This window comes from Phyllostomus hastatus, unplaced genomic scaffold (assembly GCF_019186645.2).
Source record: "Phyllostomus hastatus isolate PE091 unplaced genomic scaffold, TTU_PhHast_1.1 phas_scaffold_387, whole genome shotgun sequence".
Classification (NCBI taxonomy): Eukaryota; Metazoa; Chordata; class Mammalia; order Chiroptera; family Phyllostomidae; genus Phyllostomus; species Phyllostomus hastatus.
The window spans coordinates 597,950-619,776 of record NW_025334027.1 but is presented as its reverse complement, the minus strand read 5'-3'; the positions used below and the strand labels follow the sequence as shown (position 1 = coordinate 619,776).

At 44.1% G+C, this 21,827-nt stretch overlaps 1 protein-coding gene across 2 annotated transcripts in view; it reads right to left on the bottom strand.

Moving 5' to 3' along the window:
- Positions 1-21,827, bottom strand: part of SPECC1L (sperm antigen with calponin homology and coiled-coil domains 1 like) — a 107,051-nt gene that overhangs the window by 12,646 nt on the left and 72,578 nt on the right. For both annotated transcript variants that reach the window (XM_045819785.1, XM_045819786.1), the window contains one exon: positions 19,038-19,140. In XM_045819785.1, coding sequence (XP_045675741.1) covers positions 19,038-19,140 — 103 coding nt within the window. The remainder of the gene's footprint in view (positions 1-19,037; positions 19,141-21,827) is intronic.

The following is a 21,827-nucleotide window of genomic DNA, read 5'->3' as shown; positions in this document are numbered from 1 at the left end:
CTACACCGTGGACAAATCTTGAAGCGTTACGCTAAGTGAAAGCTATTTACAAAGGTCACATATATTATTCCATTTACACAAAATATCCAAAGTAGCAAAGTCCAGAGAGAGAAGGCAGGCTGGCGGTAGTCAGGGGCTGAGGGCTGGGCAATGGGGGTGACCCCTAATGGCATGGGGGTGTCCAACCGGGGTGATGGCAAGTTCTGGAACTCGACAGTGGTGGTGGACGCACAGTACTGTGAATACACTTAATGTCTTTGGATTGTGGACTTAAGAATGACTAAAGCAGTGCATTTGTCACATGTCTTTTCATACCCCCACCACGAAAACTGGCAGACGTGCTGAAGCGGCTCCTGCCCAACAGCACTCCACACCAGGCAGACCTCAGAAGCCATGACTTGATCCTGGAATGTTTCCTGAGAAGCAACATGCTTCAACATAATGATTCATGAGTGGGTTTTATGGGAATTTATTAAGGTCACGCTTAATTTTTTTTTTAATTTCCTAAAAACACACACAGCAGCTACAGGTAGGAGGCAGGGTATCAATCTGCTCCCTGGAGCACTGGGATAAACTGAGCAGCTCTGGTAAATCCGAAGGAGCCTGGTACACCGTCCTCTGTGACCAGCTGTTCCCAAGTCCAAGGGGAGCTGCCTGTGACTCCGGGAGAGAAGCGGGTCCGTTTCACCGTCGTGATGCTGCCCAATGGGCTCAAAGCGGGAGCACACTTCAGGACACAGCTCCAACCATGCGAACGCTTCATGAAAACTCAACCTACGGCATGCTAATCCACTGGGGTTTAATACGCTATGACTTTTTCAGGTCCAATGAACCTATTTGGAGGGGACAGTTCAGAATAAGTCAGCAAACATCACCCTAAGAGACAGGATTAGTGACCCCACATGCCCCCCTAAAGGAGACTTCTGTGGGAGCGCACACAGGAACCATGACGGCGGCTGCTTTCTGAAAACCCATGACACTGTTCCTGGGAATGACAGCCGGTGAGCACCGCTGGCCACACCACAGCTGATTCACGACCCTTGGGCGGGCTGTGGGTACTTGTATTAGTGGCTCAGGAATTAGCTCTGCCTTGTCTGGATGTAATTCCGCTTTGGCAGGGACTATCACTCACTAAAGTGCAATTTCAACCACAGGAGACAATCACAGTGACCCTCAAGCAACACGCACCCTGTGCGCACGCCGGGGAAGGGCTTGGGCAAAGGCAGAGGGGAGGAAGCTGTGTCCCGTCGCCCCACGCTCCAAATGCCTCCCGAGAACAGGTGTGCTTGAGGAGAAGGAAGTTAAGCATTCCGACAACCGTGGGACAAAAATCGCCAATTCTGTACCAAGGCTCTGAAACAGACGGACGCAGTGCAGCTGGGCAGTGGGGGTCTTGAAGGCCTCCCAGAGTGAGCTGCCACAACACACAGGGAAACCCGGTGCAAACACCTTCGCTAAGAAAAGGCTCTTCAGGCTCTGCTGGAACCTTCTGGTGACAGGAAGGAGGGCCTTCACCTCAGAAGGCTGACTTCTCCTCCACTTGTAAGTTTAGGAAATTCTTCACACCGATTTGAAAGCCACATCCCTGCAGATGATTATTTGAGAAGTAGAGGGGACGGATGGCTGAGGGATCATGGGTTTTAGAGTCACCTGGCCCTGGGCCTTGAATGTTGGGGCCACTTCCCCTAGCTACAGAACTGGCCACACAGCGTAACCGGGAGGAGTCACAGCTTTCTCACATGCAAAATGGGAAAAACACCCAAGTACGAGGATTTAACCCCGCAGAGTCTGTGAAGGGCACCAAGCAGCATCTCTGGCGGGAATGAGGCATGTACCGCCCCTTCCCTCACCCCCGCGACAGTGCTGACTCTGCCCTCGACAGCACTCGTGAGTGTGAAACGGGGCTGCTCCTCACGCCCAGGAAAGAGCTCGGGGCACCAGAGGCCAGTCACACAGGCTCCGAGTCCCTTCAGGACACCTGCCACTGGGCCAGGGAGGAAGGTGAGATGGCTCTGAGAGTGGTCATGGAGACCTCTGCTAGGGTCCCGCTGTGCCTGCTGCGATGCACAGCACTGGGAGGACCTGGTTCTCTCTCCAGGGCTGGTTCTTCACCAAGCGCTGAACAGAAAACCCGGCACCCTCTGCGGGCACTGGGCGAAGGTTTGGTGAGTAACGTGCAGTTTAGGAAAACACGGAGGGAAAGTAGGGAAAATCCAGAGGATGTGAAAGCTTCAGTATAGAGAAAGGATTACACAAAGGAAAAAAAGCCCCAGCTTCTAAAAATGAGGGCTGCTAGTAGACGAAAGGATAGACACAGTCATCTCTGGGCTCATTCGAATACCCTTAGATTTTTAAACATATAATTTATGCAGAAACGGGGACCACTCCACGGAGACGGCGGCACGCTATCCCCTGGATGCGGAGAGAAGACTAAGACTGCAGCGCCGGCCGCGAGCCCTGAGTAGGGAAGACGCCTGTCCGGGCGCATCATTACCCTCCTGCACTCACGTTTCACACGGAGGCCAGGCCGACTGCCGGCCCCTTGGAACACTTTCTGAAGCGTGTCCAGACAGAGCGTGAGCCCGGAAGGACTACTGGTCTTCCCCCGCCAGCACTTCCCATTCCCGAAATCACAGGTAAATGCATTTGATCTGACTCAGGGCAACAACATACAAGGCGGACTGGACGAGGGGTGGCCTGCGGTCGGTCATGCAGTAGCTCGGGAAGGAAGTGACTACAGGAAAGAGATACTCAATATAGTGTCCTCAACTTAAGATGAACTCATTGTATTGCCTGCAGCGTGAACTGAAGTGTTCTTTTAAATCTGCCAGTGCACTAGTTTCTACACCTACAAGGTACCATTTTGGCCGAGGGAAAATGGCAAAACATCTAAAAAATACAACACACCTGTGGTACCACCCACTCTCTCATACCTGTCTCCAGAGCCCCAAACTCAATAGCTAACTCACCTTTTCTGCAGTGCAACAGCCAAAAAGAAACGGGAAGACGCTTTCCCTCGGACCAGTACAACCAGGCCCACGTGGCGGGAGAGCTGCCAGCGAGGGGGCGCCTGTGCTTTGCCGGGGCCTGCGTGGGGCACTTCCTCCTGCCCCCACACCCACTCGTCCTGGTTTCATTTCACATACACGGTGGTTACGAGCCCTTTCTGTTCGTTTCTTTGTATAAAACCCACTAGAATGCGGCCAGAGAGTGGGGGGGGGTTGAGGCCCGAAAGGAGGGTTACGATGGCCATTGAGAGAAATATAAAGGCCCCTCAAAACTGGATTCTATACATCACAGCAGGGAAAGTCTGTAATTACGAGTCATGAAAAATGTTAAACTATGTCCAGAAAAAGGTTATGACTTTAAAAGGCCTAGAAACAGTATGTTCCAGAAATAATTTTGAAAGTTCCTTGAAGGCAAAGGTCATCCTCTGGACTGCATCATACCCCTCCTTGTATTTAATGACCTCTCTGTGTACACCAAGTGTTCGAGTTAATGATTAATTCAGAGCCAAAAATTTTAAATGAAAATTTCCGCCAGTTTAGGTGCTTGAGGAGCGAGTTTGCATTGCAAAGATACGTCTACAAGGAGCCTCACCTCTCAGCAGGCACAACTCTCAGGAATCACCGTCACCCTGTCACTGTGGCCAAGACAGGAACCTCACCAACCCAGCACCGTCTGGTCCGATACCCAGCTCAGCAAGGCCACACCCTGCGCTTCCCCCAGTCGCCCTCCTCTCCAGGGAGCCCGGTGAACAGCGCGGCACACTCTCCCGACAGGAATCCAGAGTCGGTCCGCCCGCAATCCATCCAAGTGCCTCCTCAATGAAACTACTGCTCTTGTTTCTCCCAGCTTGGCAACATCCTTCCCTTGGAGGACAGGCCTGTCCTCTCCCTTTCACCTCTGGTGCCATGGGTCAGCTCTTAATGCTGTCACTCTATTACATGCCATCCTTCCCAGCTTAGAGTGCACGCGGGGAAACATGAACCTCACTCACAGCTTCCACAGAAACTAACCCAGAATGGATCACAGGCCGAAGTATAACCTAAAACTATAAAACTTCCGGAAAAAGGCAGAAAAAAAAATCTTTGGAATCTTAGGTTAGGCAAAAGTCTCTCACAAAGCATGTATACTCCATAAAAAAAAAAATAGATGTGTAAATTAGATGGCATCAAAGCAAGAACTTCCATGCTCTGGAAGACAATTTTAAGAGACTGGAACACCAAGCCGCAGACTGGGAGAAAATATTTCAAATCATGTATTTATAAAGAACTTGTACCCAGAATATTTGAAAGAAATCTGAAAACTCAAGAAAACAAACAACATGATAAGAAATTGTGCAAAAATCTGAATGGACACTTCACCGAAGAAGACACGTGGAGGGCAGACGAGCACAGCACACGGAAGGATGCCCAAAACCACGGACTCACAGGCAGCTGCAGGAGGAAGCCGCGACGAGCAGTCATCACACACCTGCTGGGACGGCCAGAGGCCGACCACGCCAGCCCTCGGCCAGGAGGGGAAGCGGCCGGGACACTCGCACACCGCAGGAGGGAATGCAAAAATGGCACAGTCACTTTGGAAGACAGTTTAGCAGCTTCTTAAAAAACAAATGTACACCTGCCACATGATCCAGCCAATCCACTTGACAGATGTCCACACAAACATGGTGTTCACAGAAGCTTCACTTAAAAAACTAATCACTAGAAAGAACCCAAATGTCCATCAACAGCTGAATGGGTACATAAGTCATGGATATTCATAAACTGGACTGCTACTCACAGAGAAAAGGGAAATGAACTGTTGATACATGCCACCATGTGAATGAATCTTCAAATAGTTACACTGAGTGTAAAAAGCCAGAATTCCGCCCCCCCCAAATTATACATGTTGTGATTGCATTTATACAAAACTATAAATAAAAGCAAATACTGTATAGTCTCAGCAGATCAGTGGTCGCTGGGGATGGTGGTGGGTCGGGAGGGGAGACAGGACAAACGGAGCATAAGAGGCTTGAGGAAACTTTGTGGAGATAAACTGTTCATCTGTGTTAAGGACAGTTCTACAGGCGCCTGTAGAGTTTAAACATTTGTGGTTTACTCTGGGTCAATTCTACGTCAATACATCTGTTTAAAACAAACAAGCAAACCCCAAGAAATCCCAGAGCCACACCCACATTAAGGCACCATCCAGGCTCCCTCGGCTTTTAAGCTTTCTACTTATTCCTGGTGTTTCCAAGTTCGCAAAGGAGTGAAATACAGGGTTGACCCGTGGCAGAACCTGATGCAGGCCATGTACAGTCAAAGAGACCCTGAAGGGAAGGTCCTGCGTGATGGAAGACACCTGGGTGGACTCTGAAAGGCAGAGGGTCATGTCCTTGGGTGTTTCAGACACAAGCTGAGCCTAGATGATCTGCTGCCACAGACCTGCAGAGGCGAACACATCCAGCACGCATAAGGCAGAATTCTCTACCACACGATCACTAATGTACCCTGGTTCCTTTTCATTTGTGAGGCAATGTTTTTTAAAAAAAACAAAACCGTTACAAGGTTCTGCCAAAGTTAGTGTCGCATTATTCGCTTCTCTACTTAAATCAAAGACAGCAGTCTTTGTGGCAGACTGGAGTTTTCAAAATGGCCATAGCAACAGACGCTGGCTGTGCCCATAGAGAGACGGTGCCCACCTCCCACCCCTTGTGGCGAGCAGGCCTCTGTAACCGCCTTGACAAGTGGAGTGTGGCAGGAGAGATGCCGCATGACTTCCAAGGCTGGGTCATAAAAGGCGAGGGGCTTCTGCCTGCCCCTCTCTCGGGACGTGTGCCCTGGAATGCAGCCAGCACCCTGTGAGGAAGTCCAGGCCACACGGAGAGGCTGCATGTGGGTTTCTGGTCACAGCCCAGTGAAAGTCCCAGCCAAGAGCCACCATCAAACACCAAACACGTGAGGGCAGGGGCCCAAAATGATTTAGTGCCTACGAACTGAGGGGAGTAGAGAGGAGCTGTCACCACCAGGTCCCCACTCAAACTGTAGATTTACGAGTTCAGTGCCATCATTATTTTAAGGCATTAACATCTGAGGTGGTGCTTGTTACAGAGCAGTAGATAACCAGACCAGCCTTCTTTCTCCTGAATCTGAAGAGCCGGTTTGGAAAGGAAACTACAGTTGAGCCTTGAACAACAACTCCTCTCCAGGAGGGCAACCCCCAACAGTCAAAAACCTACAGATTGACTCTCAAAAAAAGTTAACAACTCTTGGTATCCATGGGAAATTGGTTCCAGGACACCCTGAAGATACCAAAATCCACGGAGGCTCAAGTCCCTTATTTAAATGGTGTATGTCAATGCATACCGTCAGCCTTCTGCACTTACTGGGAAAAGTCTGCACATACACGAACCCACAGTTCAAATCCGTGTTGTTCAAGGGTTAACTGTAGCTCCTCCCCCCTCTTTCCTACATTATCTAATGGTTAATTACCCTTTCCATAATGATGTATCAAGACAGCAATAGAGCATCTTTACAAATAACCTGCAGAGAGGTCACCCTAAATTTCCGGAATGACCTCAGGCTAAATTCATTTGTGAAAAGCCAGAGCATCGTGTATAAAATGAATCAGCCTGTCAAATTTCAAGTCGGCTGTAGATTTCACATTATACTGGTATCCCATCCAAAGTGGATGAAGCACAAGGGAAAAAAAGAGATTCCTCATGATGTACAGAATAAAGGACTGCATGCTATCTGGGACAACATACATATACAGATTACCTGACAGAGACGATTCAGTGATTCTGCTTTTAGCGAAATAATTAAGCAGAACTTAAAAGTGTCCCTTATCTGATTTCTCTGCTTCTCAGCATCACCCACAATAGAAACACAGACCTACTGGGAACTTCCTGAAGAGTCCGCAGCACTGCTGGGGAGGTGGGCGGCTGAGTGAAAGGGCCGGGGGCTCAGTATCCGGAGACCCAATTGTATGATCTCAGGCATGCATGCCACTTTTTTAAAATAACAATTTTATTGAGGTGTAATTTACGCACACAACTACTTCTAGTGGGGTGTCCAACTGAATGCATTTGGGACAATGCATACACCCAGGGAATTATGGCTGCAATCAAGATACACACCGTTTCTATCAACTCTGAAAGCTGCCCTTCCATCCTTTTCCCTGAGAGAACCACTATGAATGAGTTTGCATTTTCTAACATTATATATAAATGAAAACATAATATATACTCTTTTGTTCCTGGCTTATTTCACTCAGAATAATTATTCAGAGATTCATTAATGCTACACGTAGTCTGTTCTTTTTCATTGCCGAATAGCACTCCGTTGCACCAGTGAGGGGAGTGGGCGTTTCCACTTTTTGGCCATCGCAGATGGAGCTAGGTATGGCGTGGCTGGGCCACACGGTAGACGAGGACTTAACTTGATGAGAAACTGCCACACTGTTTTCCAAAACAGCTGTGTCATTTCGTGTTCTCACTACCTGTGTATGAGAATTTGGTTGCTGCATGTCCTCGCCGGTCCTCGGTCATCATGCCACCTTTCCGATTTGCAATTCCCTCACCAGGGAAGTGAAAGCCACAGTTCTGCATGGTTCCAGGGACCATCTCAAGAATGGAATTTTGGGTGCTGAGTCAGGTGAAATACTTTAAATGTCATTTAAGCAGCCCTGGCCAGTGTGGCTTGGTTGGTTGGAGCGTCATCCTACAGACGGTTCAATTCCTGGTCAGGGCACACACCCAGGTTGCGAGTTTGAGCCCTGGTCTTTGGGTGTGTACAGCCAATCAAAATCTCTCTCTGTCTCTCTCTCTCTCTCTGTCTCTTCCCTGCCTTCTCTCTCTAAAAGCAGTGAAAAAATGTCCTTAGATGAGGATTAAAAAAAATTTTTTTTTTACCTAAGTAAATGAACTCCTGAGACAATTATGTCAACCCTGAGCGAGAGCACCAGCAATCACACCGGTTTACCACTCTCAGCAGGCCATCCCCATGTTGTAAGTGGGAGCTGGGCAGGGAAAGCACGAAGGGAAGAGGAACAGGACCCTGAGTCGAGGAGAGCAACAGGCCCCTGTGATTTTGTTCCACTCCTCAGGGCCCTCCCACCTCCTGCACCTCAACAAGCCCATTCTGCTGAGGAAGTCACAACGGGCACGTCTGAGAGATGCTATTGCTGTGTCCAGTCCACGCCTCTGCCAGGCAGCTGTGAGGGCACCATTTCTGAGTATCTTTCTAAGTCTGGGGGCCCTGAGGGTAGCTCTGAAAGGTGATCACCATAAGAAAGGTGAAAACTAGGAGTTAGGAACTGGTGTTTTATGTAATCCCTCCACTCTTTCACCTGTTACAGGAAAATCTAACTGGTGTCAGCCACAGGGGTAAAAAACTTGACTGAACAGTGTGTCTGTCCACACACTAAAGCAGTGAATGCATTAATTAATGGTACTCGTGCTACACAATTACAGCTGACCCCTGAACACCATGAGATGGCGCCCATTGCCCGCACGGTTGGAATCGGTGTGTCACTAAGTTGGTCCTCCACACGCTCGGATTCCCCAACCGCCAGCTGGTCCTTGGGCAAGGCCCAGCTGGAACACAGGTTGGAACTTGGGTTGCGTGGGACCATCGAAAACACCCATGTGTAAGTGGGCCTGCATAATCCAACCTGCGTTGTTTAACCGTCAACTATAATTGAAAAAATTACAGCCCTGACATTTCTGGAAACAGACGTTAATAGTTGCTGTCACATCATGTTTAAACAAAATGTAAGAAGAACACTGTGATTCTGGGAAAACTTGATTTCCCAGCTGCTGTGTTTGGCATTCAAAGGAATCCCCTGGAAACAGGAAACAATTCTTTTGCTCCTCTGTGGCCGTCAGGCCCCCACTTGCACAAAAAGGACACAAGACCAGGAAGGGCCCACGATGGGAACTCTTTCTATTCCCTGGTGGCTCCTTGCAGACACGTGAGCGTTTGCTCGGCTGCTGCGAGCTTTCTGGATGACGACGTCATGGCGTCAGGACAGAGACTGATCAGACCACACGGTGCTGGTCGCTTCACTGAAGAGAACCAAGAGTGTGTGTAAGTAAGTCCACATAAACAATGGGTAGGACTAAAAATCTGGCCATTCTTTTTCCCTTTGTTCAAGTATTTTTAAGTCCTGGAACAAATTGGTATTTACAAACAATAAGATCTTTCTGTATGAAACTTAGTTTCCATGCAAAGTGACAATATAAAATGCTTAAAAAATGGACTTTCAACCTAGATTTGATTACAATGAAAATCCTTATCTCCTGCTTGCACTTTAAAAAAATTTTTTTTAGCTCTGGGAAGCCATTCCTGTGACCTGAGATTCCAATCAGAGAAGAGGAAATTAAAGCAACTAAGTAGACTTACTTCACTATCAGGAATTCTGAATGCACTATTTTAACTGCACTCTGTCTACTGGCAGAACTCCCAGCTTTCCTAACCTTTCCCATTCCACCCTTCCCCATCTCAGTTCTAATCTGAATCACAAAGATAGGATGTCAGGATAGGGGAGAAAGAGAGGGAAGGACTGGGAAGTAGCGCTCCATAATGTTTTCCCAAAGGAAATTGAAGACCTCTTTGAAGGAGGAAGGAGAGCTATCAATAGAAATAAGCATTCCTAGCCCTGGCTGGTGTAGCTCAGTGGATTGAGTGTGGGCTGTGAACCAAAGTGTCACAGGTTCGATTCCCAGTCAGGGTACATGCCTGGATTGCAAGCCATGACCCCCCAGCAACCGCACATTGATGTTTCTCTCTCTCCCTCTTTCTCCCTCCCTTCTCTCTTTAAAAAATAAATAAAAATTTTTAAAAAAGATAAAACACATAAACTATATATTAAAAAAAAAAGAAATAAGCATTCCAGCTTCAGTATTGGACAGACAAGGGGAAGAGGGGCCACGTATCCAGAGGATGCTTTTCTATTCTCTGGCCCCTCCCCCAGGGACCTTTCAGGTTTCAGGATGATGCCTGACCCACGGACCCACACTGCCAGTGTTCACGTTTCCTTTCTCTCTGCAATTGTCTCCTGCCGAATGTGTCCTGGCTGCCTTGGTTAATCCCCAATGCTTTCAAGGTTTGTTTGGTATTTTAAGTCCATACTGAATTTTAATTATTAATGTGTTTAATTTTACTTAGTAGTCCAAGGCTTCCTGAGAATATTAACTACTTTTTATATCCTTATTTCTGTTTCAACATCCAGCACATTACCTGGCATAAAACTTAATATACAGGGTCCAACACAAAAAAACACCTCTTTTTAATTACCAAATCTTTCATTACAAAATCATAACATGTAAATCTGTAACATAACAGTATCACACTCAAGCACACCATGTAATACTTTAGGTGAAATGTTCTAATTAAAACTATAAATTATTACACCCGTATTATTACCCTACCAACCACACTCAAGCTTGTGTTACTTCTGCCGGACCCTGTATATTTGATAAGTTAATTTTCATATTAGGAAAAACTGATAGAATGCAAGTAAAGCACAGCATTTCTAAATCATTCACACCCACCAATTCTTCTGATTCTACTTATCTCCACTAAGAAATTCACAATCTTTTCTTCCTCAGCCCAAGCACTAATGAGTAAATCTCTCACTAAAACTGAACGTTTTCCATGTCTATTTGAGATTATATTACCTCAGGCAGTACTAAAAGCTTTTGTTCATTTATTAAAACTATTTTGTACTAGAGTAACAATATTTTTCTGATAGATCGTCTTGGACAAGGGAAACAAAAGAAAAGATAAACAAATGCTACTATATCAAACTAAACAGTTTTTGCACAGCAAAGGAAATCATCAACAAAATGAAAAGACAACCCACTGAATGGGAGAACATATTCACCAATGATACATCTGATAAGGGGGTTCATATCCAAAATTTATAAAGAATTTATAAACTCAACACCAAAAAGATGATCCAACTAAAAAATGGGCAAAGGACCTGAAGAGATGTTTCTCCAGAGAGGACATAGAGATGGCCAACAGACATTCGAAAAGGTGCTCATCATTACTAATCATCAGAGAAATGCAAACTAAAACCACAATGAGATGTCACCTCAGAACTGCAGAATGGCTGTCATCAGTAAATTAACCAACAAGTGCTGGCAAGGGTGTGGAGAAAAGGGAACCTGCCGTACACTGTTGGTGGGAATGCAGACTGGTGCAGCCACTGTGAAAAACTGTATGGAGTTACATCCAAAAATTAAAAACACATGAACAAAACCAAGTAGGGGGTGGAAGCAGGGGAGGGAGGTGGGGATGGCTGAGGTAAGGGGGATTGGTGGGGAGGGTAAATGCAGACAACTGTATTTGAACAATAAAATAATTTAAAAAATTAAGAATGTAATTGCTTTATGCCTCAGCAATCCCACTTCTGGGAATACATACGAAGAAATCTGAAACACTAATTTGAAAGACCTCATGCACACTTATGTTCACTGCAGCGTTATTTACAATAGCCAAGATCTGGAAGCAGCTCACGGTCCACCGGTGGATGAATGGATAAAAATGCTGTGGCCCATTTACACAATGCAATACTATTTGGCTATAAAAAAGAAGGAAATCTTACCCTTTGTGAGAGCATGGAAGAACCTGAATACCATTATGCTACGTGAAATAAGCCACTCAGAGAAAGACATGTACCACATGATTTCATTTATACATGAAATCTAATGAACAAAATAAACTAACAAACAAAATGGAAAAAGACTTACAGATAGTAAAGAGACTATCATGAGGGGAGGGCGTTTGAGGGGCTGGGTGAAAAAGTCCAAGGGATTAAGCCAACCCCCCCCCAACAACAAAAAAACCCCACCTACATATACAAAAACCCCTCAGAGACAACAGACAACAGCATTGTGATTCTAAGAGGGGAAGGGGGTGGGGGCAGCGAGCAAGAGGGTAGAGGGGGGATAAATGGTGATGGAAGGAGACTTGACTTGGGGTGATGAACACACAATACAACATACAAATGATGTGTTATAGAATTGTACACCAAAACCTATATAATTTTATTAACCAATGTCACCCCAATAAATTCAATAAAAAATAAATTAAAATATAATTAAAACTGTTTTGCACTAGATTAGGTGACTTCATTATCTTTTGTACTAACTCATCCATTTATATGTCTGGCTTATCAGAAAACAAGGATATTTTTCATCCAATAGTAAAGCTCTCTTTTAAATGAACCTTTAGAGGCTACAAGAGAAGTTGTTAAATATGAAATTAGAACCCCCCCAAAAAAGTTTACTGAAACTGTAAACTGCTTTCTTCTATTACCTGGTAACTTTTGTGTAATCAACCTTGTGCCGTCAATCCCTAAAGAACCAGCTGAAGAACTGGAAGGGGCTGCCTCTGGGGAGCAGAAATGACGAAGGTGACAGAACAGGGCAGTGGGTTATCACTTTTTTTTTTAAAAGCACTTAAAAATTATTAGAGTTAGCTGCATACTCCAATGTTTATTTAAAAACATAACTGTGTACAAACTGGAGTACTGATTTTAAAATAAAGGGAAGACACAACCCTCACAGCAGCAGGTCTGAAGGTTGTTTATACAATGCCATGAACTCATTATATGGCCTTGAGGAGGTAATTTGTCCTTGTGGGGATTTCAGTGCCACATTTGTAAACCTGACAGCAAATAAGAACGCCAAGGCCCTTTCAACAGTAAAATTCTAATATTCTAAAACATCAGTGAAGAGTAAGTGGCAGGGCACAATTTAGGAGAGAAAAATGTATTTGTTAGATAAAAGGCCAACTCACAAGGGCTTGTTCTGTAATGGGTGGTTAATGAAATTACAGTGATTAGTACAATTATTTTAGGATGACTCTTAAGAGAGTTAAAGGAAGATGATCCGGGTATTAGGGAATCTATCTCCGTCAATTAGACAGCTCCTAGACATAAAGCACGCACGGTCCAAGCATTAGTGATGCATTTGGGGCCAGAGAGAACGGTGCGTGCTAATTGTCACGTAAGAGCTCCTGCTCCAGCAAGCTAGTCAAGTGTCATGACCTGCCCTTCCCTGCAGACTGCGAGCAGGCAGAGGCCAAACGGCTGGTCCTGAACTGCGGGCTCCAGAGGATGGGCGTGCTCACCCACGTTTATAACTAGATAAGAAACGGGCTCTGGCCCTTCTTACACAGCTCTTGACAAATTAAGAGCTCTATCTGATGCCCCTTTCAGTTTGAAACGGTTTTATGTTTAGAATATCCAATTTTAACTCACAGACCTTGAAATAAAAGAACCAGCATCCCATCTACTTTTACACGCGGCAAGAACAGACATCTTTCAGGAAACAAAAGCCAGACAAACAAAAAAGCCACACATCTAATGTTGTTACAGAAGTGACCACAGAAAGCGAGGAAGGGGCTGGAGGGGCCTGGGTTTGCAGCATAAGACTGCTTAGCGTACCAAAGGTTCTTCTCTATATATGTTAATTATTCTGTTTTACATTGTATTTCCTCCTGCATAGTACATACCCAGTACATTTAAAAACTTAAAATTATGTATTGAGTTTCTTAAGTAACTGATTTGTGTGTATATTTTTTAACCTAACAAAATTTACCTTAAAATCATACAATCAGAGAATTCATGTGGAAATGAACCAAGAAACATTAGTTAAATCATTGATTTAATGTTCAAATTATCTCAATCAATCTATTTAATTATTTAATTTACTAAATGGTTGGCAAAGTTTCATAATAAAAGGAGGTATTTTATAATGATCAAAAATGACTAAATTTAAGTAGTATTCTAAGAAAATTTCTGTTTGAACACCCCATAATACAAAATAAAATAATGTTAAAACTCTATTAAACACATGGTATATGCTGGAAAATGTACTCGACTGCCTCAGTTACTCCTCCATTTCATAGAGGAGGAAATGAGGCTCAGAGAGGCTAAGTAGTTTGCATAAGGTCACGCAGTAACAGGCAGAGCTGACATTCAAAGCTTATCTGACACTCAAGTCCAAGACCTTAATCACTTACTCTACGTGTGGTTATCACTGTTTGGTCTACGAGTCACCCGAAGTGCTTATAAAATGCAGATTCCAGGTTTTCACTTTATACCTCTTGAATTATGCATCTTCAGGGAGGGTCTCAAGCATCTGTACTTTTTCACAATCTTCACAGGTCTCTACATACAACTTTGAGAACCACCATCCCCAAAACGAACATCCAATGTATCCCATTACATATCCCATTACATTAATATATAGGTTCAGACAGTTACTGAGATCTACCATGTGCTGAGCCTTACGCTAGAAATGCTCAAAGGAGGCCCAGACAGGCACTTCTTTTAAAAACTATTTTTTTACTTTTGATTTTAGAGAGAGGAGACGGGAGGGAGAAAGAGAGGGAGAGAAACATAGATGTGAAAAAGAAACCATCAATTGGTTGTGTTCCATACACACCCTGACCAGTGACCAAACCTGCAATCCAGGCATGTGCCCTGAGGGTGATCGAACTGGCACCCTTTTGGTTTTCGGGATGACACCCAACCAACTGAGCAACACCAGCTGGGGCAAGACAGGCCCTTCCTGTCCACTGATATGTGTGGACAAAAGCTCACAGTCTAGAAAAAGAGACAGACATGCAAACTGACAACTTCAATTCCCTTTTACATACCCTGTGGAATTTGGGAACACAGGGAAAATGAGTCACAGATGCAAGACCCCCAAAGAATATACCCTGAGATACAGAAAACACTCTGTTCTGGATCAGGTTCAAGTGGAAGAAGAACTTGGCTCCGTGCGCTCCCTGAGGAGGGAGTCGGGGTAGCGGCATGTGTGAGGGATGCACCCTCACAGGGAAGACGTGGAGCAAAACCAGTTTTGCAAAGATGCTGACTTCTAAACCCACGGAGCAGACGCTCTCCAGACGGAAGGGGCGGAGTGAGAGGACTGGCGGCATTCGGGGCCAAGGTGGAACTGGGGATTTCCCAAGAACCAGGAGCCAATAAGAAGCCTACACAGGTTCTAGATCAATCATCAGGGCTCTTGTTCTCCATGCCAAGGATCTGGGACTTTAGCCAAATGACCGCGAGGAAGCAGCTTAAAGAGAAATAAGCGGATCACAGTTTCAAACCATTCTGGCAGCAGAGTACAAGATGGACAGGAGGGTGAGCAAATCACTTAGGTCTATGTGAAAAAACTTGCACACCACATTCACTGCAGCAACGTAACCAAAACAACCCAAATGTCCATTAACAGACGAATGAATAACTGTCGTACATCCGTACAACGGAGTATTATTCAGCCATACAAAGGTGTGAACATAGAGCAACCTTGAAAACATGCTAAACAAAAGAAGCCAGTCACAAAAAACCACATATGGTGTAATTCCACTCACATAAAGTGTCAGAATAGGCAAATCTATAAAGACAGAAAGTAAATCAATGGTTGCGTAAGCAAATGGGGAGTGACTGCTCATGGGCACGGGATTTTTTTTGGATTAATGAAAACATTCTAAAGTTAGCCACAGTGATAACTATGCAACTCTGTGAATGCACTAAAAACCAACCGAACGTGCACTCTAAATGGGTGAATTCACTCTTACATGAAGCATATTTCAATGATTTATGCTTGGTGTTTCAGTTTTGGATAAAATTTTTAGCCACCACCATTTATGTTCTTGCTGCTAAGCAAGGCTGAGACTATCATATCAGGTTTACACCTGCCTTCAGGTCTGGAGTATCAAATTCCTTTAGGCTGGATTTTTATGTTTGGCTTCTTCACGCAGCATATTTTCAAGGTTTATCCTATGTCAAAATTTCCAATTCATGAACAAGGGATGTCTTTGCATTTACCTAGATTTTTTGTAATTTCTTCCAGGAAGTTCTTATAGTTTCCAGTATATAAGCCTTATGCTCCCTTGCTTAAATTTATTTCCAGGTATTCTTTTTGATTCTTTTAAAAATGGAAGTGTCTTCCTTGCATTTTCAGAGTTTTCATTGCTGGTGTACAGAAAGGCAAGTGACTTTTACTCTGACCTTATGTCCTACAACTTTGCAAATTTACCAGCTCTGATGGTTTTTGTGTGGGCTCTTCAAGGTTTTCTAGGTATCAATCATGTCATCTGCAAATAGAAATAATTTTATTCTTCCTTTTCAATGTCTTTTATATTTTTCTCTTGCCTAACTGCCCTCGCTAGAATGATCAGGAAAAAGCTGAACAGAAGTGGTAAAAGCAGGCGTCCTTTCCTGTTCCTGATCTGAGGTGGAAAGCACCAGTCTTTTCACACGTGTAATGTCAGCTGTGGGTTTTCACAGATGCCCCCTAATGGACTGAAAAAGTTCCCTTCCATTCCTAGTTTAAATACTTTCTAAAAGTTTTTAGAGAGACTTTTAAAGAGAGGAGAAGGGAGGGTTTAGAAAAAGAGGGAGAGAAGTATCAATGTGCGAGAGATTTGTCTGATCGGGTGCCTCTCGTGTGCCCCCACCCAGGGGCCGGGCCCACAACCCAGGCAAGTGCCCTGACTGGGAATCGAAATGGCGGCCTTTTGGTTCATAGGTCGGCACACAATCCACTGAGCCACACCAGCCAGGCCTTAAATGCTTTTTTGCAAAAATTATGAATGGGTTTTGAATTTTGTCAAATATCTTTTCTGCATCTACTGAGATTATTTTAGGGTTCTTTTCTCCCTAGGGTTCTTTTCTCTCCATAATTGTTTTAAAAAAACAACTAATGTTGTATTTTTAAACATTTGGTAGAATTCACCAGTGAAGCCGGGTAGCCCTGGGCTTTTCTTTGTTGGAGGTTTTTGATTACTAACTCACTCTCTTTCACTGCTACAGGTCTATTCAGATTTTCTTTCTTCTTGAGTCAGTTTGATAGTTTGCATAATTCTAGGAATTTGTCCATTAGGTAATTTTCCAGCATACAATTATTCATTGTACTCCCTTTTAATCCTTTTTTCCTGTAAAATTATTAGTCACATCTCCTCTTTTATTCCTGATTTTAGTAATTTTAGTCTTTTCTTTTTTCCTTTGTCAACAGAGCCAAACATTTGTCCATCTACTGTCTTTTCAAAGAATCAAGTTTTAGTTTCATTTTATTTTCTTTGATTTACTATTTCCTTTACTTTTGCTCTAATCTCTGTCATTTCCTTCTTTCTGCTTGCTGACTTTAGTTTGCTGTTTTTTCCTACTTTCTTAAGGTGGAAGCTTAGGTTATTGATTTGAGATCTTTCTTCATTTTAAGATAGGTGTTTACCAACTTCTCTCTGGGAGCTCCTTTCAACACCCCCCAAAGTTTCAGTCTGTTGTGAATTTTCCTGCTGTTACTGATTTCTACTTTCATTCTGCTGTGGTCGGAAAAGATACTTTGTATAATTTTAAACTTGTAAAATTCACTGAGACTGGTTTCATAACTCAACATATAGCCTATGCTGGAATACTCTTCATGCACCTGAGAAGAATGTATGCTATGCTGTTTTGGGGTAGAGTGTCTCCTAGGTATCTTATAGATCTAGTTAGTATATACTTTATATACATAGTATATAGTTCAAGTCTTCTATATCCTTGCTGATTTTCCATCTAGTTGTATTCCAATCATTTACTTTTTTTGCTAAATAATTTTTTATTGTGGTAAAGTACACATAAACATAGCATTTATCACTTTAACCATAGGTAAGTGCACAGTCCAGGGGCATTAAGTACACCTAACACTGTTGTGTGACCAGCACGACAGCCCACCCCGAGGATACTTTTCATCTTGTGTGAATAGAAACTCTGTCCTCTCCAGACACAGCTCCTCACTGGCCCTTGCCCCAGCCCCTGGCCCATTCTACTCTCTGTCTCTACAAATGTGACTACTCATATAAGAGAACTCGTAAATATCTGTCCTTTTGAGTATGGTTTATTTCATTTAGTATAGTGTCTTTAAGGTTCACCGTCTGTAGCATGTGTTAGAAGTTCTTTCCTTTTCAAAGATGAATAATATTCTACTGTATTTGTGAACAGTGTTTTTTGTTTATCCATCCACTGGACACTGGGATTGCTGCTACCTTTCGGCTACTGTGGAGAGTGCTGCTGTGGACTGGGTGTATCAACTGCCTCATCCAGTCTGTGTTTTCAGTTCCTGTGGGTAGGTATATACACACAACAGAAGTGGGACTGCTGGGTCATACAGTAGTTCTGTGTTTAATGTTCTGAGTAACCACCATACTTTTTTCTCCAGCCACTGCAGTGTACAAGCGTTCCAGCTTCTCCACATCCTTGCCAACACTACCAGTCTCCTTTGTACCTAATGGAAGCTGGAGACATGTGGACACTTAGCAAACCCTCATTGATTAGTATGACTTTCCGAGAACTGCAAGTTCATTCTCATGTTTTATTTCTGTGTGGTTGCATCAAAATATGAAATGGCAATTGAGAACACTGGCTGCAGGCTGGGGAGAGTCTCTGTAACTAAAACCATATGCGAGGACACTGGAACTCTGAACTATACTTTTTAGCAGTGTAAGGAACATATTTTGGAGGTTTCCATTGCATGTAGAATGAGAATTTCCTCTCCAAAGACCACAGTTAGCATCACTTAAGATAAAATACTGAAAGGGAAGAGACAGACAGACAGACAGACAGGAACAGGGGAGGAAGGCCGGCTATTAACCCGGCCCAGATGTGAAAGGATCAGGGCACGACCCAGCAGAGCAGGAAGGGGGAAGCGCCACGGAAAACAACTTAGCTGAAAGAAAACTTCAAACATAATAATTAAAATATTAAAGTAAAATGAACATATTTTCATTCTTAGTCCAGATGAGACCTCAACAAAAGCATTTAACCAGGACTTACATAAGAAAGTGCTCTAGTAGCTGAGTTAGAGTACTACAAAGATCGGCTACTCTGGGAAGATAAGAAACTTATTTAAGGTAGATTTTCAACGGGTAAAAAGTACTGAAATTCAGTACAGGACCCATCATTTCCAATGTGAGATGTATAACAAATAGGACCCTCCAGCGCTTGCTCTGGCAATTGCTCATGCAGGACACAAGAACCATGGTTACCTGGTAGCCTTCTGTTTTCTTCTGACACCACTTCAGCAGGGCGTTCCTCTTTGACCCTCCATATTCTCTTGCCAATGCCGAGAGAGGGTCCTTCCTTTCTTCCCTGATAAATGAAAATAAGAAACCCAAAGTTGAAGTATTTTTTGTTTGAGCACCACCATAAGCCAGAAATCCAACAAGCAGAAAGGGCTGGTGTTAGTCTGCATTCTTAAACAGGACAAGTGCACATACTAAGGCGTCCAAAGGCGACCTGTGTCTTTTCATTCATTTGCTTTTACCCATGAACTTTCACAGGGTCCCCGAGACCCATGGCTGTCGGGACTTTCTGCTGTCCACAGAGAGGCAGGCGCTCTATCCGTCACCCACACGGACACGGGAGAGGGCTCAGGACAGCAGGCACTCGCAGCTAAGGGAAGGCGCCCCAGGATGCCCAGGAGGGGAAACGAGGCGAGGCTGGCAGCACCTGGAAACCAGCACGGCTGCCGTTCACTCCAAACCCTGCCCTTCCACAGCCTTCACACTCTGGTTTTATTCCACTCACTTTTGTTCCAACCCTTATGCCTATAATCATTTCACCTTTATAAATGTCCGTTATTGAAAATACAAAGGACAATGTTATACACGGAGAAGAATTATAGGCATGATTTTCTGCCTTCCAGGTGCTTACTATCAGGAGAAGCAAGTAAGACAAAAGATGGCAATGAACCTTAAAACATCTATAAAATAGCTCAGATGTGTTTACTGCTGAGCTGTACACTCTTTATAGGTAATCTGGCGTGCACCTTGCATAGAAAAGGGAATTTTTCTGTAAACGCGCTCATCCAACACCCGGCTCCTGAGCTGTGCCAGGCGTGGTGCCACTGCTGGGCAAGGGACTGCGGACGACGCAGCAGCCCTGCCCCCTCAAAGAACTTCAGAGTTCACTACAGAATGGGCATACTACAAAAGCCTGAACAAAACCAATGCAACTCATTTTTTAAATTATATGGAGGACACTTGAGAGCACTGTTAATTGACTTGGACGCAGAATAAACATCCTGCCCCAGACGAGACACTGAATCAAAAAAAGATTTGGGGACAGAGCAGGGGAAGCACACACCCTGCCTGTCCAACACCGAGTCCCCGTCCAGCTGCGGCGTTGGAAGGAGAACGGAACATTACGAAACTCCTGGGGGGAGAGAGTGTGCTTTGTAAAATAACCTGCTCGCTGACAAATGGCAGAGACGTAAAAACTTGGTCTATTTGTCAATGCTTACTTTATAAAGCAGAGACTCTAGTCCCAAGCCCCATAAACTTAGCCCGATTAAGTGCCCTAGAGGTTACTACATTACAAATGGCTTAGTATTCTTCAGCACTTTAATTTCTGTTTGTATTTACCCTTCAGGGTATGTGAGGAAATCAAAGAATACACGTTTAGAACTGAAGCTTTTCCAATAGAGAGGTACACTGAAATAGTACCAATTTTTACTTATCTTAGAACCAAAAGTAAAACATAAACATATTTCAACATGCAGTTAAGACTGCTGCCTTGAAGAAATACACTTTTATGTTCCTGTACCAGCCTGCCAGAACCCTGCGCTGGTTTAAAGGGTTCAAAGAAGTTTGTCCTAAGATTGTTGAACACAGAAAAAGAGAATGAAAAAGAAAGACAAAAAATTTCGGGTCCATAAATGAATGCAAGCATCCCCCCCTCCCCAAATCCCCATCATGCTTAAAATTAACTACTATAATCAACGTGAAAGGTTCACTCTGGCTCACGCCAGGTCTGTTTTATTACAGAAACAGTATAAGAAGCATCAAAAAGGAATAAACTCTATGGACACAGTAAGAAGCTGCAGAAAAGAGCCTCCTAGAGTTGGAGGGTTCTCTCTTAAAACTTCCTCACTGAAAGATGAGGAAACTAAGACCAGGACACAGCTTCTCAGTGGGGGAGCCAGGAATAGTGAGGGCCCGTCCCAAGGGCACAGAGACCGGTACGAACAGTGCCCTGTGTCAGCCAGGGCGGAGTGCAACTAATCCTCATTATGGCACCCCTACTTGCTCCAGAGGTGCACTGCTTACAGGACCACAATCCTAAGAGGTTGGTCCCCTAGACATCGGGCTTTATTTTAAAAGTACCGTATAGCCCTGGCTGGTGTGGCTCAGTGGATTGAGTGCTGAACTGCGAACCAAAAGGTCACTGGTTCGATTCCCAGTCAGGGCACATGCCTGGTTGTGGGCCAGGTCCCCAGTTGGGGGTGTGCGAGAGGCAGCCAAAAGATGTATCTCTCACCGTCCCTCCCTTCCCCTTTCTCTTAATCAATAAATAAAAATCTTTAAAAAAAAAAAAGTAAGTATATAATTTGAGTCTGAGAGGCCAAATATCCATTTTGTCCTCAAACCTGTGAGTTACTGTATCATTATATTTCTGAAACCCGTCCCTACCCCACCTCCAATTCCTACTACGTCCTAATTGTTCTGCATTCCCCTTTACACTGAATTCCTCCTGTGAGTTTTTCCTCGTCCTATAAACAGTGTATGCTAATTCTTTGAGATCTACTGTTTCCTTCTAAATTATAAATACTTCTTAGTCCCAAGTAACTTCTGATATAAGAAAAATAGGAATAAAATATAATATTACATTTTCATGTATTATTTCTCAATTATTAACATAGCCTCATGTTCTAAGCGTCCAATCTAAACAATTAGGGCCACTTTGATAGTTCTCATTCTTTTATTCCTTTTTTAATTAATCGTATTTCCCTTTGAAAAACTTCCCGAGTCCAGCCCTCCCTTTACCACTTCCACTGC